The sequence below is a fragment of the Diabrotica virgifera genome, chromosome 7 (assembly GCF_917563875.1).
Source record: "Diabrotica virgifera virgifera chromosome 7, PGI_DIABVI_V3a".
NCBI lineage: Eukaryota > Metazoa > Arthropoda > Insecta > Coleoptera > Chrysomelidae > Diabrotica > Diabrotica virgifera.
Window position 1 is genome coordinate 2571089 of NC_065449.1, and position 25244 is coordinate 2596332.

Here is a 25244-nt window from a genome sequence, read left to right on the forward strand (position 1 = left end):
TAATAATTGGAAAAATTTGAACTGTACATTCCTGGGCTCAAAATATTGTTTAACCCAAATCACCTAGTCCGTAAATGCTTCCTAAGGGAGCTAGATTTCTTTGAAGATGGCGTCTTTTAATTATTTTTTTTAAATACGTACCTAACGTTTCTACTTAGAAAAACAAAAACTGGTACGCTTATCTATCTTCCATAGATGAATAAAGTTCATCAATTGTGAAAAGTTATGTCTTACTTTAAGCCGGTAAAATACACCGTTTTTGAGATTGTTTTTCAAATCCACAAAACGAAAAATTTTCAAATCGATTTTTCTAGAAAATGGTATATTCTATTCTACAGACTTAAAGCAACAGTACCTTTTAGTAATAGAATACCTCACAATTTAATAATCCAGTGTCATAAATACTTCAAAGTTAAAGACAAAAAAGTTATGAGATAAAATAACTGTTGCCCTTTCCAAAACGGACGCCTATGACCGGTACTAGAAATTCGAAATTGATGGTATCGATTTATCTCTGAAAGGCAATAGGCGTAACAGTTTTCCTTTTTCTAAATAGAAGCGTTCTGAGAGGTATTTAAAAAAAAACTAATTACAAGGCGCCATCTTCAAAGAGCTCTAGCTCCGTTAGGAAGCCTTTTAGCACTAGCTGAATTTGGTTAAATTGTTCTAAAATTATCTGAGGAATATCCAATCTTCGTTTGTCTAAAGAGTTTTTGGACACCCTGTATATTATGTCCCATATCGCTCAGTATGGTAATGAGTGAGCCTGTATATTACACGGAACTATAATATACAGTGATGAGCGCGCTAATAACCGCCAAATTGACGCAAAAGATGGAAGAAAACATAATACAGTATAACAGAGTTAACAAAAACCCTAAAGATCACTTGCATCGCATAAACAAATGACTGTCGTCTCTTCTCCTCACGGTTGCAACAAGTATTACAGATGTAAAATTACCGATAGGAACCTATAAATTTACATTGCATTACATGACCACCTTTGACCAAGGACCAATAGTCCAAGTCCAAGGAATTGGATAATTATTATTGTCCATCCACTGATTGATGACATTCAACAACATTTTGTTTTTGTCCCAAATTCAAACATAACCTTATAAGGGTAGATAAAAGGCATTATATTTAATTTCGATTCAGAGATCATTACCATCTTTCTATGGACCATTTCGAACTCTTTTGTTCTCATCAGGAAAGCAACTGTAATGATGCTCTGACAGAGCCCAATTTGAAAAATAATTAATATGTTGAAATTACTCTGTACAGTTCACCAAGAATAGCTGAAAGTCTGAAAATAACCACGCCCATGATGCGCATTCGTCATCCGACGGATCTCGCACTGAGCGTTCACTTAATATCTACCGTTTGTAACGTGAACAAGTCGGTACAGTCTGCGAAACATTTTTTGTAAGTACGAACCGCAAAGGAGAATCAATTTAAAATTTGCAAATTTTGTTTAAATCGAATCTGAAGGGAAAAGTTTTAAATAATCAGACACGGGAAGTGATAGAGCAAACGTGATTCATTTTATGATAAATGAAGCGAAAAACAATGAACCGTGTAGAGATTTGAAAAAAGTGCAGGAACTTATGGTATTGGCAACAGGTGTTAGTTTAAGCAGCGTTCAAAAAATTGCTCGGGAAATGCAATTAATTGAAGATGGCGAATATTCCTCATTTGTAACTCCAAACAAAAAGAGAAAAAAAAGCGCTTCAAAAACGTGCTTGGACGATTTTGATATAGGGCATCTTCGACGTTATATAATAGATTTTTGTATAACACAAAAACAAGTCCCAACTGTGAAACGCATACACAGAACATTTGCAGAGGAGTACAACTACTCAGGTTCCATAGAAAGCCTACGAACAGTAATTAGAAAGATGGGATTTCGTTGGCGAAAAACCAGAACTAATAGAAAATTATTAATGGAAAAGCCCAGTATTCAACATCTTAGACTGAATTTCTTACGTAGTATGAAACGTTACAGGAACGCAAATCGCCCAATTATATACATGGATGAAACATACGTCCATTCATCTCATACCTACCAAAAGAGCTGGTCTGATAGTTCAAACAAGGGCATACAAAAACCAGTATCTAAAGGACAGATGCTTGTGATAGTGCATGCTGAAGGTGAAAGTGGTTTTGTTAAAAACGCTTATCTGCGCTACAAACCTACTATAAAAACAGGAGATTATCATGATGCAATGAACTACGACATTTACAAAAAGTGGCTTCAGGAAAAACTGATACCAAATTTGCCCCCGAACAGCGTTTTAGTGATTGATAATGCACCGTATCACAACGTACAAACTGAGAAATGTCCAACTATGTCTTCCAGGAAAGCAGAAATGCAGCAGTGGCTGACAACGCGAAATATTTCCTTTACAGATGACATGTTGAAATTTGAATTATACGACATTATAAAATTACACAAACCTCTGTTTAAAGCCTATGAAATTGACAAAATACTCGAGGATGAAGGACATTCAGTTTTACGGTTACCCAATATATTATCCGGATTTGAATCCTATAGAGTTAGTATGGGCTTCTATGAAGCAATATGTCGCTGAAAAAAATGTCAGTTTTGATTTTAAATTAGTGAAAAGTTTGTGTGGACTGAATAAAACGATGACGACAAATGCTATGGAAATGGATACGAGAAAGGTTATAAATATCTCTTTTAACAAAAGGTACTGGTACAAAGACACCATATTTAGCTTCACCGGGACCGAACGTCTAATTTCGATTTAGTATTGCAATAGACGATTTTATTACTACTTTATTACCCTACTGCTTACGCCCTTTTTCTCCGAAACCTTTTGGTCAATATAATGGTAATATAAAGTATAAATAGTCAATATAAAAATATAATTTTTGGTTTATAATGCCATAATTTATAGCAACACAAGCGGTTTTTGTTGGATCTATTTTATTACATATCACTTTGTAAAAAAATACTACAAATATACTGAAGAAAAGTAATGACAGTAATAATAATTGTGTACGGGACCTATTAGAAACTATTCAAACTTTACGTTTCTATATTTGTGTCTCCGATTGTACCTATATTTTAAAGTTCACCCGCGCGTACAGGCTATCTTTTTCCTTCCGAGTGCGTTCTCACTTCATTGTTCGCGCAGGCAGTTAGAATTTCAGACTTTCAGCTATTCTTGGTGAACTGTAATTAAACACAATATTTAAAAAACGAGCCAGTACCGCCATTAATAAGAACAAAAAAATACACTTTCTTCAAATAAACTTCTTTATCCGATGCCTAGATTTTGTGTCATTTTGGAACTACTAATGAAATAAAAAATTTTAGTAGTTCCAAAATGACACAAAATCTAGGCATCGTATAAAAAAGTTTATTTGAAGAAAGTGTATTTTTTTGTTCTTCTTAATGGCGGTACAGGCTCGTTTTTTTAATATTGTATTTAATTACAGAGTAATTTCCACATATTAATATATTTTTGAAATTGGGCTCTGTACCGCCATTCTTTATTATATTTCGACTACGTGTGCCAAATATCTCGAAAAAATATTCAAAATTACAGACGCAATCTTGTAACGCGTTTTTGCTACCTGTTGATCGCTACTGTATCACCTTAAGACGCTATAGCGACCTCTACTAACAAAATGTTGAAACCCAAAAGACTCCATTTTCAAACAAATAAATGTTTAAAAATAATAAAATCTTTGGATTTCTTAGTTCGGACTTTTGGGTTTCGACATTTTGTTAGTAGAGGTCGCTATAGCGTCTTAATGTTAATTATATTTTGTAATTTGCATGAATGGCAAAGGTATTTATTTTTCGATTCAGCGCATCATTACAGTTGCTTTCCTGATGAGAACAAAAGAGTTCGAAATGGTCCATAGAAAGATGGTAATGATCTCTGAATCGAAATTAAATATAATGCCTTTTATCTACCCACGGTTTTACTCACGTATCGAGTACTAGGAAGCAGATTTGTTGATCTTTACCTCGGTGAATTGATATGTTGTGGAGTGCAACTATGTAGACTCCCCATGTCTATACATTTATCACCCTTTTCCTTGCAATTTTTAGAAGGATGGGAATAGGTATAAGAGAGAATCTGTTTCCGAACTAAGAAATCCAAAGATTTTATTATTTTTAAACATTTATTTGTTTGAAAATGGAGTCTTTTGGGTTTCGACATTTTGTAACCTTATAAATTTAGATTCAGTTATTTATTGTTTGTTGTTTTGAATGACGAACACGAATTATGTCGAATAGGGCTTTTCAACGATTTTCATTTTGTTTCGAGCTTCTGTCATATGTCATATAATCCGTGTACAATATTAATATACTACATATGACAGAAGCTCGACACAAATGAGAATCGTTGAAGAGGCCTATATACTGTGAAATATTGCTCTGTTTATAGACAAAATTCCAAGGACTATAAAATGTTGAGATTTTTCCGGTTTCTCAAGTATGAAAATCGGCAAGAAAGTAACTAAATTCTATCGATTGTATGTCACTGACATCCATGGTATTGTCTTTCTTAGATTTACAGAATGGAAGCAAATCCATTAGGTTTGTTCCAACACAACGAAAAAACGGTCATGTCCCTAACGATCACGCTCCTGCGCACTAAACAAAATAACCTATGAAACGTACTATTTTATAGTAACGTGATCGTTACATGACGGTTTTTCGTTGTGTTACAAACCTATAATTGAAGTTATACTTCTTTAGGCGCGATTTCATTGAGGGTGAAATTTTATTAATCTGCGCGCATGCGCACACAGGCAGTATGGAGTTCGTTACTAAATGTTTTAATTTATGTATGTACCAGTCCAGAAAAGGTGTGGAAAGAATATATTAGTGTTTTTAAATATATTCTTCTACAAACGTGTTAAAAATGCAATTTATAGCACTCCATAGGAGCGTTAAAAATGCTACTTTAAAGCACCGCTGCTTTAAAAATTTTAAGGCACTGCAGTTAAAAGTGAATTGTCAAATTGTGAAACGTCAAAATATTTATATTTCATTTATTAACATTAATAGATATTAATAATACAACTTGCGCAATTTCAAAAAAGGTGGTTTAAAAGGTTTTTTAAAATTTCATTTTTAACACGTTTGTAGAAAAAAACTATTAAAATTTGTTAGAATATACAAAAATAAAAGTAGATGTTATTCTGATTTACGTATTGACAGTATCGGCAGTTTTGATGTAATGTCAAGAAAAATATAAAAATGGAATGTCAGTCAAGTTCAAGTAAAAGTTTTTGTAGGTATTGTCCTGTAATTGAGAATGAATAAATTATAATTGTTGATACATAAGACGTTTGTAGAAAAGATATTGTATGATATAGGTACGTGTTAAAAAGTATATTTTTAAGGCACTCATGTGAATTGCAGAATGGGCGAAGCGAATCTTTCACACGAAACTTTCACATACGTGCCTTAAAATTGTACTTTTAACATTTATATCATAAATAACTATTATTATAATTTCTGTGTATTTGGACTTGTCTACCTCGGCAGGGCCCCCGCAAGGCTGACTGGCGCCCGCGTGCGTTACATATTTTAGCTCCCTTTAAATCAACTACATAAAACTAGTAAACATTTTTGAAAGATTTAAACGCAGAATGAAATATTACATTATTACTGAGGCCGAAAGTCCCTGAAAACTTCTATAATGTTTATTTTAATACATAAGTTACAGGGGACTTTGAGGACCTCACCGTCTTGTTTATTATTATTCTTATCTTATTGTTATTGTTATTAGATATTTGTAGATCGTTTTTTAACACACCTATGATATTGAAAGGAGGCTATAATTAGCTCACCTTAGCTTAGTACCATCTCTTTATTTCAGTACATAAATTACCTCTCAACAGCTATTGAACTAATTTTTCTTCGTTATTGATATTTTATGGACTTATGATCTTTAAATATTTAATCTTCTTGATATAGTAGTCATGTTGTGACTGGCTGATTGACATAAAGTCCAGGCCATAAAAAAAGTTACAGGGGTGAAAATAAAAGAGAAAATTTAGTGTGACGTTTAACCTGGGAGCAGTTGCGCTGTTAGAAAAACCGTAACATTTTTTCCTTTTTCGTGACAACTTGATGAAAAATTTTGCAACATAACTTTCCACTCGTAAGTGCTTCGAGGAAGGGTGTAGAAATGCGTGGGTTTTTGAAGTTATACTTCTTTAGCAGCGATTGGGAGTGAATTTTTATTTTTCTGGGCGCATGCGCACACCGACAGTATGGTATTAGTCGTTATACGGGCTCTGATTGGGTGTTGAAACGATCTGTCAATAATTGTTGAATATGGAGGTTATCGGTAAACAAAAATGTTGTATATACTAGTTTTTATTGTTGTGAGGACAGAAATAAAATCAAATTTATAATTGTAGTGACTTTTTAAATAGTTTTGAAAAGCCACAGGTACGCAATTCTAAATGTTTCAGTTGTATTCCAATAAAAAATTATCTTCATACCTATTTGGAAAATGTAAAAAAATAATGTACTTACCTATTAGTAGGCAATGCTATGCTATTTACATAATCTGATTACGAACAAACTTTCTACAAATCTTCATCTAATATATCGTTTTCTTACTCTATATGTTGTTGTATTTTAATTCGACAAAAATCAAACTAATAATTTGATTAAATTCATATAAATAAACAAAATGTCAAAAAGTTTATGGTGTAAACGTTCAGTTTGTGTATATTCCCACATGACGTATACGCGAAGCTGGCGCAGTGGGAAATCGCTTCGACTTTCGTACGGCGGGATAGACGGGAAGTGGGTTCAAGCCCCAATGCAAGTTATTATTTTTTTATAGATTTTATGATTGTAAGTATATTATTATATAATTGTTTTCAGAAAATACGTATTTAATTAAAATTTTTGGCAACAATTATTGTTCAGAAATCATTTGTGGCATTTTTCAATGTGTTTGTGTGTGTTTTATTCTTTTATTTTATTAATTTTTGGTATTGTTTTAATAAAAATTTTTGGAAAGTAGTAGAAAACCTGTTTAAAGTATATTAATTTCGTTGAAATCATATAATAGAAGTATAACTTCTTACGTGCGTACAAAGTACACACATTCTTTTTTTTTTTATTATAGGTTTGTTCCAACACAACGAAAACCGTTATGAAACGATCACGAAACTGCGCACCGATAGCAAAATAATATGTTCCATGGGATATTTTGTTTACTGCGCAGTTTCGTGATCGTTTCATGACGCTTTTTCGTTGTGTTAGAACAAAACCTTATAATATTCGAATATTCTATAAAACTGATGGAATATTTTAAATCTCGCAACAGCGCGAATTATTCTAATCTATTGCGCATTCAAGATTCCGGAGTCGGCGCAATATTAGAACTGTCAAAATAGAAAAGAGGATGAATGGAAAATAAAAATAAACAACAAATCTGAAGGCACTAATATTGTGAATAAATAAACTGTACCTACCTTCAAGACTTGTGGATTGTAAATGTTGGTCGTAGGGGAATATTGTAGGATGTGCCTGAATAAATAAAGTTTTTCTGTCGTTTCCCTTGGATATGAAATGTGGTTGAAAATGCTTCTCGCATATTTTAAAATATCTGTGCAATTTATCCATATGCTTTGAAAGTAAATCCTGCCTGTTGGCAGCTTTTAGCCATAAGTCAGCTCTAGAAAAAAGTTCAGACAAGTTTTGTAACGCGTTTGAATTTCCAAATTTGATTTGTTTTGTTTACCTGGTACGATCTTTCGGGATTGAAAACATACTTATTTTTTCTTCGCCGGTTCTACTGCGGCATGCACGAACCACACAAGAGAATCCTTTACGTTTAGCCATCATAAAGAGTTTATTTTGTTTATTATAACTATAACAACAGTGTTATCCTTTTTATACAATAATAAAATAACACTTCACAACACGAAAGGTTGACAAAAATACTAATTGAAACATGGCGGATTCGCATCCGCGCAAACAAATTTGGATTGTAAAAAAGCTATTGTTTTCGCTTCTTGCAGTGATGCCACAGCTACCGATTTGTCGGTAAATCGACAGATTCCCCGTCAAACCTACCGATTTCTCTTTTTCTCCCGAAAAATCAAAATTCTTAATGTTCGCTATTCAACTGCGAGGCATAAGTTAGGGATATGAGAAAATTATGCTCATTTTCATAGTTGATTTTCTCGTACCTAAACTGAGCGGCACAAAAAACGGCCACTTCACAAAATGGGTTATATTTCATATCTCGAATTTCCTAAGCCTGTTGTCCGATTTAAGTGATTGTTTTAATATGTTATAGTCTTATTCTTTAACAATATCGCTGTAATGATATTGTTGCTAGACATTGTGTATGGAGTGTACCAATCAAACCATATTTTTTTCTCAAAGTTCACCACACCCTGTGGAATATTCTAGCATTTATAAAATACTGAAATTAAAACCAACTATAGCCTCAGGTTTTCTTAACATTCTGTTTTTGATTCATTCGCTTGTGTTGGATAATAAAAAAAGTTACGGATTTTAACAACTAGCCATGCTCTTCCATCAATACAGGGTGTTTCTAAATAAGTGCGATAAACTAAACTAAATATGCAAATGAAATTTGGTAGGTTTTAAGAGGTTGTTATTGCGAATTTCTTTGACATACAATTAAGAATTTTATATTTATCATTGTCTTGCAACGGGTAATATTACCCGTCATATTACAGATTTACACAATTTACAGATTAGGATGACGATATGCAGACATGCATAACATTTCAATAGAGTAGAGGATAAGTTTTGTTTTTCAAACCAAGAGAAGTAACCTAAAAAAATAGATTCACACACAAGAAAGTCACTAGAAATATCACCAAATACATCTTTTTTGGTTGATCATATCAGCCATTGACGGTACCTAATTCATATTATATTATTCTAATATGTCGGTAAAGAGTTCTAAACACAACTAACTATAAATCTAAAAATTAAAGGAATAACGCAGAAAATACAAAAAATCGCTGATATAACTAAAATTAACCTATGAAATGCCAAAAGCATCAAAATTTTATAAATGTCGTTAGTGTCAAAATTTGATAACAGTGAAGTAAACTTGCCTGAGGACCAATTACAAACAAGCTTTACGACGCGGAAAATTTGAATTACTCCTCTTGGTTAAAAACAAACTATAGTATTTGTTTGCCTTTGACTGAAACGAGTTATGTTTCTATTGAGTACATAGATAAAAGTGTTCTTATAACGTCTGTTTAAATTCATATTATGTATGAAGACATTTCAGGGCCATCTCAACCAAAACACTACAATGTCAATACAGCGAAAAATCGAGTTAGCACCCACGTCACGTTAGGCATATTTCGTCAGCAATAATAGGGTTAAAAGTCTGTGAGTGGAACTTTTTTACTTTTAACATATTTGTAAAATAACAAAAAAGGCTTTAGAAAAATACAAGCTTGTTTGATTGTAACCGAAACAATGCATGTTATCGATCCACATTGACTCTATAAAAATGACCACCAAAACACAAATATTTGATAAACAATTGAGGCTATCAGTGCAAAAGTGGTGTAATCAACAATTTTATCAAAACTTTTTTATTACATTAAGGCTATGGGTACATAATTCGCAAATATTTTACGTGTATCCCTACTTTTTCTGTCTTTACACGGCAAATTACGTGTAGTAAAATTCACACTGGTGTGGATATGTAAACATTACTAGAATGTCATTCTACTTGAAAATGTCATCATTAATTTAAAGAGATGGCTTTTGAATGTTCTTGGATATCTGTTATTTTTATAATTGCAAATTATTAATTCAGTTAATAAATGTGACAATTTTTTCACTAACTATGTTTTCAGTGATTGTAATAATTTATTTGTACAACAAAAACTAATAATCAATCGAGAAAAGAGGAAAAGTGTTAAAGTGATTTTTTAATAATATGTTGTTATTTTGGAACGCTTACAATTTTGAACATCTCTAACAACAAAATACTTGGATCACAGGATATATCAATCTGATGTATTCTCTGCTTGGATCTTCCACAAATAATACACAATAAATAACTTTTTATTAAGTTCACGTCTTAAATCAATTATTTATCAAATACACTATATATCAATAATATTTAATCAATTTATTCCCGATGCAATGTCAAATATTTAAAATTGTCACTGATTGTCAGTGTCTGACTGACAATATATGCTGACAATATTATATTCGGTTGAGTGCGTTGTAAGACAAAGACAGATTTGGAAAATATTACCACGGCATTGTGTTCATTTTTTCAAATCCTGAAAAAACCAATAAATATTTTTGAAAAATTTAAACGCAGAATGAAAGACTAAATTATTACCGAGGGCCGAAAGTCCCTTAGAATAAATAAAAAGTTTATTTTGAATGAGATATTTGAAATTAAAAATCACACTAAATTTTCTCTTAGTTTTTTCACCCCTGTAACTTATTAAAATAAACATTATAGAAGTTCTCAGGGACTTTCGGCCCTCGCTAATAACGTAATCTTTCATTCTGCGTTTAAATTTTTTAAAAATACTTATTAGTTTTCTCAGGATTTGAAAAAAATGAATCCCCATTTGAATAGCATTGCAGCCGAAAATACGTACCGATCCTCTTAAAGTTATCCCTTATTTAAGTACTTTCAGATACAGAATAGCTCAGGCATTGGTTGCTCACTACACTCTGCATCTGAAAATAATTAGATAAGGGATAACTTTAATGTAATGCGTTTTGGTAAAATTGTGGGTTACACCACTTTTGCATTGATAGCCTCAAATATTGTTCATAAATTCTTAATATGTAAGTAGATAAAAATACACTACCTTCTCTTATAACAATATCCTCTTGAATGATAATATTACAAATATTACAAATATACGTAAAATACTATAAGATACAATAAACACTACGACAATAAAGCAAGTCAAAAAGTAAAAATAACAGGTAAAGATATATAATCACAAGTTTAAAATATTCAAGAACATAAAACTAGAGGGTGCAATCCTTTAGCGTTTTTAAAAATCGCGAACTATCCGCAAAGAAATCCACACAATTGGAGCAAGCATTTGCCTGTCTAGAAACCCTCGAGATGAAAGAATTTGCAGTGAAGTTAGTTCTGCTGATGGGAGTATGAAACGTAGATCTTGAACGTGTGATTCTGGAGGGAATATGTAAACCTACTTCCTCCAGGAGCTCAGGGCAGTCGTGAATTGAATTTATAATATTATACAACATGTACATGTCCTTCTTTTTCCGTCTGCTTGATAAGGTGTCAATGTTAAGTTCTAGTTCAAGATCCATATAATTCCAGTCTCTACGGTTTGTTTTGAATGCGACGAACCTAAGGAATAGGTGCTGGATCCTTTCAATCTTACAGTTGTATGTCTCATAGGCGGGTGACCAGACGCAAGATGCATATTCCACGATTGGCCTCACCATTGCACAGTACAACAGTTTAAACGATCTCAACTGCTTAAAGTCTTGGGAGCATCTTTTAATAAAACCTAACAGTTGAAGCGATTTTGAGATGATATTGCTTATATGAATATTGAAAGATAGTCCAGAGTCAAGTGTAACTCCAAGATCTTTTATGGATGTGACTGTTGTGATATTTATATCACCTATTTTGTATGTGAAAGAGATAGGACTTTTCGAACGCGTGATATTGATCTTGAGACCACAGAGAGCAATTTGTTCCAATGGTTTTTGGCAAATCGTCTCTCTCTCAATAACTCAAAATCACAAACAGTGAACTTTACCCTAAGACATAACACCATTACACATCCCATTTTAACAGATTGTTCACAGGAAGCTAAATTTCTTGGTGTTTATCTTGATCAGGGACTCACTTGGGAACGGCACATACTGAAACTTTCCCAAAAGCTCTCAAGCCAACTCTTTTTATTTAGAAACCTATCTAAGGTTACCTCCCTTCAAACCCTTCTTACATCATATCACAGCAACTTTCACTCACGACTAACTTACGCAATCCTTTCCTGGGGACACTCTTGCCATATAGATTTTTATTTATTTAGCGTATGGACTTTCTCAGTACGATAAATACACAAATATAATATATATACATATATACATCATAAAGGAGTACGACCGTCAATTCCAATATAACAAAGGAGCACTCGTAAGTGTAGGGTTTTATCGGTCAAGTGGGTGAAAAAAGAGACAAAGAATTCAGCTACTTCATCTATTTATTGAAGACGTTTCGTCTACTGCTCAGTAGACATCATCAGTTCATCTACAAAAAGAGTGGTATAAGAGACAACATCCAAAAGAGAGGTAAACAAGCACTAGCGTTACCTTAAAAAGACATGTAGCAAACGATAAGATGTACATAGTAAAAAAACCTTATCCATGAACCAACGTAATGTAAAAGTATATAACATTTAAGTGTATAGTTAATATTTAAAAAACTTTAGTACAGCCAAAGACAAGACCATGTGGTAACAGTCATATATAAAAAAGCCGGCTTTTTTCCACTTGTTTTTTATATATGACTGTTACCACATGGTCTTGTCTTTGGCTGTATTAAAGTTTTTTAAATATTAACTATACACTTAAATGTTATATACTTTTACATTACGTTGGTTCATGGATAAGGTTTTTTTACTATGTACATCTTATCGTTTGCTACATGTCTTTTTAAGGTAACGCTAGTGCTTGTTTACCTCTCTTTTGGATGTTGTCTCTTATACCACTCTTTTTGTAGATGAACTGATGATGTCTACTGAGCAGTAGACGAAACGTCTTCAATAAATAGATGAAGTAGCTGAATTCTTTGTCTCTTTTTTCACCCACTTGACCGATAAAACCCTACACTTACGAGTGCTCCTTTGTTATACATATATACATATATACACACATATATACACATACATTATTCAAACACCAAAACATAATGAATGAATCTAAATATTAATGTCCAATTTACATAGCCATTCAATTGCATCTGGGGAGCATTCCACAAAGTCCTGGAGGTTTCCACGGTAGGCCCGATTTAGGCAATCTGAAACACAATGACTTATGGTCTGTCTAAGCTATCCACAATCACACTGTGGACTTTCTGCACGACCCCATTTGAACAGAGAATCAGCACATTTACCATGTCCGGTACGTATGCGATTAAGCCTCGTCCAGGTGGGCCGGGGCAGACCCGATCCGATGAAACCCTGGGTTGGGGTGGATATCTGAATATAGTCTGCTGCTATTGTTGGCATCCATCTTGTGGACCATTGCCTTTGTATATCATAGGAATCACCAATTGTTCGGGCAGTTCTGATTGGAGGATTTCTAGACCTCAGTCGCTGGTGCTCTTTTGAGATGTCTGGTATGTCTTGATGGATTGGTAATTGTATGTTGGCTACAATTTTCTGATACTCTCTCACTAATGCTGCTGTACGGCGTAGATCTGGTGGGGCAATATTGCTCAAAGTAGGCAGCCATCTCACTGGGGTTGATTTTATTGTTCCAGTGATTAATCTCATGGTTTGATTAAGTTGGACATCGATTTTGTTTGTATGTGCACTATTTAACCATACTGGTGCACAATATTCTGCCACTGAAAAAACCAAAGCTAGAGCAGAGGTCCGAAGAGTATCTGCAGAAGCACCCCAAGTTGTTCCAGCAAGTTTTGTTATTATATTATTTCTTGTTCTCAGTTTACCGGCTGCGTTTGTAAGATGGCTTTTGAAGGTGAGTGTTCTATCAAGTGTGATGCCTAGATATTTGGGGTTGTTGTTATGTTTGATAGCTGCATCATTTAGAGTTACATTGAGGGTATCGCCCGCAAGTTGGTTCGACAGGTGAAAGAGACAGGTTTCAATTTTGCTTGTGTTAGGACGTAAGCGCCAGTTCTTAAAGTAGTTACTAAGTGTAGTTAGGTCCTCGTTTAGAGCTCGTTCTCCAGCTTCCTTACTATTATCTTGGAAGCCAATGGCCAGGTCGTCTGCATAAGCGAATTTTCTCGATTTTGTTTCAGGTATATCCGCCGTATAAAGGTTAAATAATAAAGGAGCTAGCACTGAGCCTTGAGGTAAGCCGTTGTTAAGTTTTCTAACGCTACTTCGTGCATCATTTATATATACCTGAAACAGTCTGTTAGTTAGTAGATTGTTTATCAGCTGACAAGTTTTGAGACAGGGTATGATTTTCATCAACTTATAAATAAGGCCCTCTCTCCACACAGTGTCATAGGCAGCCGTAAGGTCTATAAATGTTATGGCAGATTTTTCACGTCTTTCAAAGCCAGCTTCGATGAATGTAGTTAAGGACAGCACTTGGTCACAACAGCTTCGTCCTTTTCTAAATCCAGCTTGCTCAATTGGTACAGCGTCCTCAATGGTGTTACATATTCTATTATATAAGAGTCGTTCTAGTAATTTATAACAGCAACTGAGTAAGGCGATAGGCCGGTAACTTTCAGGCAGCTTGTTGTCTTTGCCAGGCTTCTGGATTGCGATAATTTTTGTTCTTTTAAATTCTGGGGGAAGCATAGCTGTAGTCACAATGTCGCTAAAGAATTCTTTGAGCCATTGTCTTGTTTTTGTACCAGTGTGGACTATAAACTCAGGATATATTCCATCGAAACCAGCTGCTTTTCCCGTTTTGGTTTGGTTAAGTGCTTCGTTTATTTCATCCAATGAGAAGGCACGTGAGTATTCTGATGTGGGGGTATTTGATTTAAGTTGTTTAAGAGCTTTTTTTACCATCGATGTATGAGTTTTCTCAGATGGAGCTCGAGAGTTCTCAATTATTCTATTGGCTATCTTATTTGGCTCAATTGTTGATTTGTTTAAGTGTTGTGCTCTGCTTGCTTCGCCCAGTTTGCGGATCAGTCCCCATGCCTTCCGACTGGAACGGGAGAAATCAATATGTTCTACGGTAGATTTCCATTTATTAAGTCTAGTTGAATCCAGTGACTTGAGTAAGTTGTCACCGATTTCGGGATCTTCTGATTTCAAAAATTCTTCATATAGTTTTTGGCTTTCTTCCGTCCAGCCTGGGATGTACTCCTTTCGAAAACCTCGGGGCATATGTTTTTTGGCGATAGAGATAACCATTCCTAAAAAACGGTGGTAATTGTTGGCCTTTGGGTCAATGAAGCGAATGCAGGTGTCCAGCTCTTTGTATTCAGGCCAATTTGCTTTGTTAAAATTCCAACGGGGTCTCGGCGTGGATTCAACGATAGAAATTTTTATGCCTATTTCGATTATGACAGGTCGATGTTGGCTGCGAGGGAAACTAGGCAGTACAGTTCGGGAGCTTGGGAGTGGTTGTAACTGTGAGTTACTCGAAACCCAGCATAGATCAGGGGTGTAGCCTTTGCGCCATCTTCTAGAAAAGAAAGTAGGTTTATCTTTTAGACTATGGATAAGGTGGATATTGTTTTCTTCGGCCCACTCCAGGAGTTTTTCCCCATTTTCATCATTGTTTTCATACCCCCATTTGTTGTGGTGACTGTTAAAGTCCCCTATGTAAACTGTAGGTTGGTTGTCCTCAGTTTTGATTACATTTGTTGGCCATTTAGTTAATGGTGGTTTGTAGATGTTCTTTATGGTTATGTCATTCACTTTTGTAGAGATTATGGATACACTATCTTCGCAGCTGCAGTCCTTCACCTTGGAATTTTGTATACTGTTATTCACGTAAGTTGCAGTTCCGTAAACATTGCTGTAAGTGGCTCCAATCATGCTATATCCCGGAATTTTACCCCTCTTAAGAAGCTCGGTTTCTGATGGTGCGTAAGTTTCTTGAATAGCTATGACGTCAACGTTATTTTCGATTAGTATTTTTGAAAGAAATTCAGATTTTGATCTACTAATTCCCTCTATGTTTATTTGACATATACGGAGGGTTGGTCCGATACGTCTCGTCAAATGGTGTTGATAAACACCTTTGTAGTTTTCCATATTCCTATATGGAGATTCCTTTCCTTGCTTTTCTTTATCGTACTGGTTGCCAGGAGAGCTTAGCGGCTAGTTTGGCGTCCAAAAATTGATAGACCATTTAGCGTTACCCAGGGTGCACCACGTGGAGGCGATCTACCATTACACCGCCATATAGATAAGGTGTTTGGTCAGCAGAGAAAGTGTATTCGCATAATCACAGGTCAGGGTTATCGGGACGATTGTAGGCAGTCTTTCAGAAACCTGAGGATTCTCACACTACCTTCTGTGTACATTATGCAGTGCCTGTTGTATGTTCATCAAAATGTAGATCTGTATAAAACACAACAGCATACTTATCAGACTAGAAATCATGATGCCCTTGTATTACCAGACTTCAGTCGACTTGAGAGGACCAGAAATGGAACCAGATACCTAGCATTGAAATTTTATAACTGTATACCAATATCTATTAAAAGTCTTGATTTTAACCAATTTAAGAGACAAATTAAAAATTATCTTCTGATGGGTGCTTTCTACTCATTTGAGGAGTACTTCAGATCTAAATTTTGTTTTGTCCTGTAATTTAATTAGTGTTTAGTTTTTAAATTTTAGTAATAGGTTTTTTTTTACTGAAGTACTGTCAACTTTTAATGTAATTTTAGACAATTTTAATTATTGCTGACCTGTAAAAGTACATTTGTACATTATTACCAATAAATACTCTACTCTACTCGTGAATGAAATGTGAAAACATTTGCAGGAGTTGAGAACCATGTCATTGTTGCTGCACCATTCATTCAACCGATTCAAATCGGACTGAAGCCTTAAACAGTCGAGTGGATTCCTAATGTGGCAGTAAAACTTAACATCGTCAGCAAATAAAAGAAATTTCGCATATTGGAAACAGTCTTTTATATCGTTAATAAAAACATTAAACAACAAAGGTCCAAGATGAGATCCCTGCGGTACGCCTGAAGGGACAACTATTTCGTAGGAAAAATAGCTGTAGAGCTTGACGATTTGTTTTCTGTCCAGAAGATATTCCCTAAGCCACAGCAGAAATGAACCATGTATCCCTAATCGCTGCAATTTTTCTATATTGTGATTAACTCTGTCGAAAGCCTTAGAGAAGTCGGTGTACAGGGCGTCCACCTGTAGTCCTTCGTCCAAGGCGTTCAGTAAGAAGTTAGTATATGTCAGCAAATTAGCCTACACCTATCAAGTTCATGCTGACCAACTGATGCTTCTAAGTGAACAGTTTTCATCCCTGAAATTTCACTTATTTGGTGACTATAATCTCCCCTCAGCTAGGTGGAGAGTTGAAGATTATTGCTCTTCTGCAACCTCACAAACTTCATCACCTCTAAATGTAGTTGATGGCATTGAGGTTGTTTCAAATATGTGTGCTTATCATAATCTTTTTCAATGTAATTTTATATTTAATAGCAGGGGTGTTATTCTGGATCTTATCCTGGCCCCAGAAGAGCTTGTCATTTCTGAAGCTGACGATGCTCTGGTTTCACCTGACTCTCATCATCCTCCTCTGTTAACATCATTGCAGCTTAATGTTTTTGATAGGTCAATTTCTGGTAACGAATATTATTATGATTTCCGTAATGCAAACTTTCCAGCAATTCACCAATGTCTAGAATATATAGAATGGGATAACCTGTTTCGTGGTAGAGATCTTTCCGACATGATCGCTATGTTTTATGACATTATTTACTCTCTCATTGAACATTTCACTCCAATTAAATATTTTAGTACTAAGAAATTTCCTTGTTGGTATTCTTCTGAGCTTAAGCAATTGTTAAAGGAAAAAATAAAAGCTCATAAAATTTATAAAACCTTAAAGACTCCTGAAAGCTATGCTGATTTTTGTCATCTGAGAACAAATTGTAAAAATCTATCTAAATGCTGTTATGACAATTACATACGTTTCACCGAATTTTCTATACAAAATAACGCAAGGCATTTTTGGAAATTTGTAGGTAGCAAGCGTGAAAACAATTGTATACCTGACTCAATGTCCCTGAATGACTCTGTAGCTTCATGTGGCAATGATATTGCCAACTTATTTGCAGATCACTTTTCATCAGTTTATAGTGATATTACTTTAAATTGCAATGTTGACCATATTCAGTCTCAACTCAATATCTCATCATATCGTATCCAGATTTCCAAAATTTATGAAAAGCTTTCATCATTAAGTGTCAACAAGGGTCCTGGGCCTGATGGTATACCACCTAATTTTCTTAAGGAATTCAGTTTTGTACTATCGCGACCTTTGTTTCATATATTTAATAAATCTTTGGATGTAGGTCAGTTTCCAGACTTTTGGAAACTTTCATATGTCACACCAATATATAAATCTGGTAATAAATCTAATATTAGTAATTACCGCCCTATATCTATTCTTAGTGTTATACCAAAGGTTTTTGAGAGTATTATAACTGATTTCCTCACCTTCGATAGCTCCGGGATCCTAAACTCTCAGCAATTTGGTTTTACTACAGGTAAGTCTGCTGAACTGAGTTTGTTGACCTATGTTGATTTTCTGTCTGAAGCCTTGGAGGAGGGACTTCAAGTTGATTCAATTTATACTGACTTTTCCAAGGCCTTTGACAGAGTAAATCATGAACTCCTGATTCAAAAGCTTAGCTCCTATGGCATAAGTGGACCTTTGTTGCAGTGGTTACAGAGTTATTTAACCGAAAGATTTCAACAAGTTCGAGTAAACCACTTTTACTCACAAACCTTTCCAGTTCAGTCAGGTGTACCACAGGGGTCCCATTTGGGTCCATTACTCTTTAATATATTTATTAATGATATTACCAACTGTTTTCACGATTGTAACGCCTTGCTATTTGCTGATGACTTGAAGTGCTTTAAAGTTATAAAAAATCATTATGATGCTGCCATATTGCAATCAGAACTGAATAACCTCTCTGCATGGTGTTCACTTAACGGTATGAACCTTAATTCAATCAAATGTCATGTAATTAACTTTAACCGTACTCACCACCCAATATTATCAAACTATTACATTGATGGCCAATTGCTCAACACTGTTAATAAAATCAAGGACTTGGGGATTACACTGGAAAACTCTCTTTGTTTCAATACTCACATCATCAATGTCATTCAAACATCTATGAAAATGCTGGGTTTTGTAAAAAGAACTCGTGATTTTACAAACATATCCAGTATTAGAGTTCTTTACTTCTCTTTGGTCAGGTCTCACCTCGAGTATTGTTCTTCAGTGTGGTCCCCACACTACTTGGTCTACATTAGGAAACTGAACAAGTCCAAAATAGTTTCTTCCGTTACATTGCTTTTAAGCTTCATACCTATCAAGATTACGCTGTATGGCAGCATCAACTGCAGGTCCCTTCTCTTGCAAGCAGGAGAAAACAAAGGGACCTTTTGCTATTATTCAAGATCTTAAATGGTATATGCAGTTGTTCTCAACTACTTAATAAGATCGCACTGTTTGTACCACCTCGCACCACTAGACAAGTGCGAACATTTTATGTACCATTCCACAGGTTTAATTATTCACTTTTTTCGTTCGTACCCAGAGTCTTGAATTTAGCAAACTCCCTTTACAATTTACAACTGTTCGACAACTCCATCAGTCGTTTTAAAAGAAACTTACATGGGATCAATATTTGAGTGAAGCGTATGTAATTTGTTAACTTGGTTTTATGATATTATTTGATAGTACATATTTACTTCTAATATTATATTTATATTTCTGTATGTCTGTTTTTTTATATTATATTATGTTATTGTTTTTTTTCTGTACACTATGTATTTTTGTAGAATTGGGCTTGCCCGTAAAATAAAATAAATAAATAAATAAATTGAGTTCAGTTGACTTATGGCGCCTGAAACCAAACTGCTGTTCCAATAGAACACCGTTCAAGGAGGGTGTAAGGAAATCGCAGACAAGTGATTCGAATAGTTTGGGAATAGAGTTTAGGATACTAATAGGTCTATAGTTGGACACAAGACTTTTGTCACCTGTTTTGTGTAAGGGCAATAGGAAACTGGTCTTCCAAACATTTGGAAAGCTTCCACTAGCTAAAGACTTGTTAAAGATGAGAAATAATGGCCGAGCTAAATTAAATGCACAGTACTTGAGCAAGCTTGATGGGATGCCATCAGGTCTCGGGCCTTTAGAAGGATTGAGGTTACACAATTTAGAGTAAATGTCACGAGATGGATAGTTTACATGATGATAGGTTTAAGGGTGAAGAAGTGATGTCTTCGGGGAAATCAACAACAACAGAGGAGTAAACTGATGAAAAGAAATCAGCAAATAAATTCGCAATATCTTTACCAGATGAACTAGTTTTACCGTTGTGAGATAACTCAGAAGGAATTCCATTTGATTTTCTTTTGTTATTGATAAAAGACCAAAACTTATTGAGACCGCCGGGAAGAGAGTTTTCAGTAGACAATGTAAAGTTTAAATAGTCACGCTTGGCAAGTATCTGGGACTGATATCGGAGCTCTGAGAACTGTTTGTAAAGGTAACTGGTTTTTGGCAGCTTGGACTCTGTAAGTCTCCTGTGTGCTGTCTTCTTTCTAATAATACACGATTTTAGTTCCGAAGAGTACCAAATAGGAAATTTTCTAGAAGAGAATTTTTTAACAGGAACATAGATGTCAATAGCTGAGTACAGAATATCATATAAAATGTTAACCATTTCATCGACTGAACATCCAATCATTAAAGTATCCCAGTTGACACAATCGAGATAGCCTTTAATTAGAGAAAAGTTTGCTGATTTAAAGTCATGATAGTAACCCTCCGGTAAAAGTCCCTCATTATATCTGGTAGTTATGGGTAGTTCAAACACCAGTGGGGGTGATATTGGTCAGGAGGGATTAAAATGTCTGTAGGTTCAACAAAGGCGATATCTTTATTTTGGACCAGTATCAAATCTAATAAAGAATTAGAGGTATTTGGGCAAACGTTAATCTGGTATAGATTATGCAGACAGGATAGATTTGAGATAATCTCAATGGATGTTCTTTCGTTAGGAGTAGCAAGGTGATTAAATGTGGCTGATGAACTGAAATTGTCATGGGACCACGATGCATTAGGCAGATTAAAGTCACCCAAAAGGCATAGTTGGGATGGATTGAAATTGTTGACTGTGTTGTCAACATTGTCATTGAAGATGGAAAATTTCTCAGAGTCACTTTTTGGGGGAAAATATGCAGTGCCGAGAATAATGGTTTCGTTACCATTGATAATGGCTACAAACAGTTGCTCAATATCAAGTGAAGATGGCAAATGCTTACTATTCAATTGCTTCATATCTTCTGTAATGTTTTATTGCAATGAGCTTTGCTCGTAAATATATATAAATAAATAAATAATTTTGGACGAAGAAGCCTGTGGCTGTGTTGCTTCATTATCTTCAATGTTTTGGAGAAAATCAAATGGAAATGATAAATAAGGTGTCTTATAGAAAAATAAAATAAAAAATATCATTAACACCTTGGCTGCATTAAAGGAGAAAAGACCTCATACTACACTAATGGTTAGCTGGGGTATATGGGACATATCTATGCCTCGTAACACACCCAACTTAAGTTTATAAATATTTCTTAATGCAGCCAAGGTGTTCGAATGGTTCAACTGGCCGCTTATGCTGATTGTATTAATATTATGAATAGAACACCAACAGGAGCACAGGAAACATATGCAGATTTAAAAACGCAAACAAAAAGGCTAGATCTGAAATTAACACAGAAAAAACAAAAATAATGATTCAGACAAAAAGAAATAGTCCCACAAAATACCTTTATGAAGATGACAGAAGATGGACAAATACGTAAGAGAGTAACACAGGCAAACAGAGCTTATTTTGCCCTCTCCCATATATTTCGGTCTAAAAGTGTCTACCAAAATAAAAAGATGAGAATCTATAAAACCTTAATTCGACCAATAGCATACTATGGCAGTGAAGCATGAGTTCTGAAAGGAGCATCCAAAAACAAACTTGACACATTCGAAAGGAAAGTACTGAGGAGAATACTAGGACCCATGAGGGAGAATAGAAATTTCAGAAAACGATACAACAATGAGCTTTATCAACTTTATAAGGAAACGCCCCTGTTAGACTTCATTAGAATACAAAAATTGCAATGGGCCGGCCACGTGAGAAGAATAGGAGAGGATAGGCAACAAAAGGGAGCACTGAATGTTAGAATGCAGGGAAAGAGACTGGTTGGAAAGCCAAGAAGGCGATGGAACGACCCAGTAAACAGGGACGCACAAGACCTTTTAGGTGTCCATGTATGGAGAAGAGCAGCCACAGACAAACAAGGGTGGAGACAAAAAATAAAGGAAGCCAAGGCTCAATTTGGGCTGAACTGCCGTAGAAGAAGAAGCCAATGTGTTAAAAAATTTATCATCTGCTTACCAAACCTTTTCTCCAGTACAAATGCACAGTACGCTGCATGATCTAATGGACTGTTGACTGTCGATACAGGAAGTATTGTTGGGGCTGCACATGGTTGTAGCCTATTTCGAAGATCATTTACAAAGCATATTGGTTCAAAATGTGCTGCACAGACCCGATGACTCTTAAATAAATTTTCTGGTTTTTTTTCTTCCAGCAAATCTTGACGGCCACAAAGTATTGCCCAATTCTCAGCTCTAAAACAGTTATAAAAATGTTAAGCATCAAATATATATTCCCAAATTATTACCAAAAATTTGTTTTACTAAAACTGAGTATTCACTCTAATTATTCTTAAAGTTGAATTTGTTTTAAATGTATATTTTAACTAAGATCTGAACACATAAATACTATTTGTTATTTTTCTTACCTTTTTGGATCCTTCGGAAAAGTAAAAAAACTTATCCTGCATTTTGAACTTCTGTTTCTACAATTTTTGACTGTACAAAGGTGTCCACCAGTTCTTTTTACACTTTTCGTAACAAAATTCATAGTAAAAAATCCATGCAATACACAAGTACAGAAAATACTCAGGATTATCTTAATAGAGACCAAATAACTATCTTAATTATTACCTTAATAAAGACAAAATATTAAGACGAAAAAATCAAAATAAAACTCGAAGATTCAAAATTTATTTTGTTGTTATGCTTTGCAAATTTTGCAACCAAAAATCACAAGTGACTTGAAGTGACATAACAAATGACAAGTGGTGTGTTCGTTCCTCACAAAATGGCCGACGATTTCAAGTCTTAATAGTCTGGGAAAATTATCGAAAAATAGACCAGCAATTTTATTGCAGAAAAATCTTACTATAACTGTATATAGTTCAGAGAAATAAGGAAAAAAATATCCTGTTGGTGACACAACACCCTCCAGGCAGAAACCAAAAATTTTTAAGTAGTATGGACATCTATATTGTATTGTAATAACCTATACGCTATGAGCTCCTAGGTAGAGGGGATAATTAAAAATTCACGAGCACCAGTAGTGACAAGTATGTAAGCTTTTACTGGAAATTTGACATAAATGTCAAAGTGATTAATTTAAAACATTGAAATTAAAAACATTAATAGGAAATAATATAAAGCTGTGTAAATAATATAATACAAAGCTGTGGTGTATATTTTCACCTTAAATATACTTACGTTTTAAATACGGAATTTAAGTTTTTTTAATATTCCGTAATATGTAATTACTTATAAATTAATCTAAGCGCCATCTACACGGTAATTGTGAAAGTATCCGAAGTAAGAAATTATTATTTCATTGATAAAACGTTAAAATGATTACAATTTAATTACTTTCTTGCGTTGTAAATATTAAGCGATAACAATTAAGTAATAAATTCAAAAATTACCAGTAAAAGTTGCATTAGTAATCCGCTAGGAGCGACACCAGCGAAGCTCCGAGCGTATATGTTTCCTGCAGCCTATTCTCGCTTTTTTCGAGTATTACCAAAAAGTTAAGCATTTTAAACAAATTTGAGAGTAAGAAACTCATAAATCGTATAAAAAACTTCAATATGGCGTTCGCTGAATATGTTTATCCTTATTGGTTGCTTAGAAAATTGCAAAATAAATCATAAATTTTGACTTTCTATAAACATTCATAACTTATGTCAAAATAAACTTAGAATCTTCTTATTACACGGAATGCTGAGACTTCTGGTGCTTAAATCATACCCTACATTTCAAAACAATTGGTCAAATAGTTTAAAAGTTATTTAATTGGTTTATCCCAATTTAATTTTTTTTTGCAACACTATAAGCAAATACTATTGACTGTAATACATCCAACTCCCACAGAAATCTGGAAGCACGTTGCCACTAGCGCCACTGTCGTCTTGAAGTGAAATTACGTTTTGACAACATAAAATTTGACGTAAACGTTCAAATTTAATTTTATAAATTTTTAATAACTAGCTAATTTTGCTAAATTAAATAAAAATAAAAATAGTTCAAACACTTATACAAAAACAATAATAAAACAATTTTATAAATGTAAGGTTAGATTGCTCTGGTTATCTACTAATACCGCTAATGATGAAGTTACAGTAATACTTTGGGTAGTTTATGAAAGAAGAAGATTTACACTATTAATTTAATTAAAAAAAATGACAAAAAATAATTCTAAATATTGCAAAATTATTTTGCAAAAACATGTGAATTAAAAAAGTGGGGGGCTAACTTCGTCCCTAAGACAATTGCTTTTCTTTCTAAATGTGTATGTCTTTCTAAATATGAAAAAATAATTTTTTACGGGTAACAGTTAAAAAGTTATTCTAATTGTTTATAAGTAAGCAAAAAATCGACATAATTTTGCAAAATATTTTTACATTGTTTAAAATTACCTTTTGTCATTTTTTAAATTAAGTTATTTATTTATTTATTTAACGGAAAATCTCCTTTTTACAATATAAAGATATATAAACATTTTTAACACTAACCTACTAACAAGTAAATATATCATAATAACATATTACCTACATAAAATACTTAAAATATATAAAATACAAAAATTACATAAATTACACAAATACTCCCTCAGTTGGTTCCTAACAAATAAATATATCACAACATATTACATTAAATACTTCCTCAGTTGGTTCTTAAACCTGGTTTGACTAACTCCCAGCAGATCTGTAGTTTTATTAATTTCATTACCCAGTCTATGAAATCTAGGTATAGGACTATTATATCCGTAGTTGGTATAATGAAAACTAATTGAGAATAATGGTTTATCTCTAATATTTACAGTGTTTAATTTAAAGTTGATTAGCTCCAACAAATCCGGGCAAGTTATATTACCCTCCAAGATTTTATG

The 25244-nt window shown here is 34.0% G+C and overlaps 1 protein-coding gene across 5 annotated transcripts in view; it reads right to left on the reverse strand.

Annotated features, from left to right (window-relative positions):
• Positions 1–25244, reverse strand: part of LOC126888366 (uncharacterized) — a 135652-nt gene that overhangs the window by 72520 nt on the left and 37888 nt on the right. Inside the window, exons 1-2 of one of the 5 annotated variants that reach the window (XM_050656555.1) lie at positions 22789–23111; positions 22380–22615 (exon numbers count right to left, since the gene is read on the reverse strand). The exons of 3 other annotated variants lie outside the window; for them this stretch is intronic. In XM_050656555.1, coding sequence (XP_050512512.1) covers positions 22380–22615; positions 22789–22910 — 358 coding nt within the window. In that variant the 5' untranslated portion in view covers positions 22911–23111. Of the gene's footprint in view, positions 1–7488; positions 7692–7757; positions 7985–22379; positions 22616–22788; positions 23112–25244 lie in introns of those variants that run through there. One more of the 5 variants, XM_050656561.1, reaches the window with a different exon arrangement.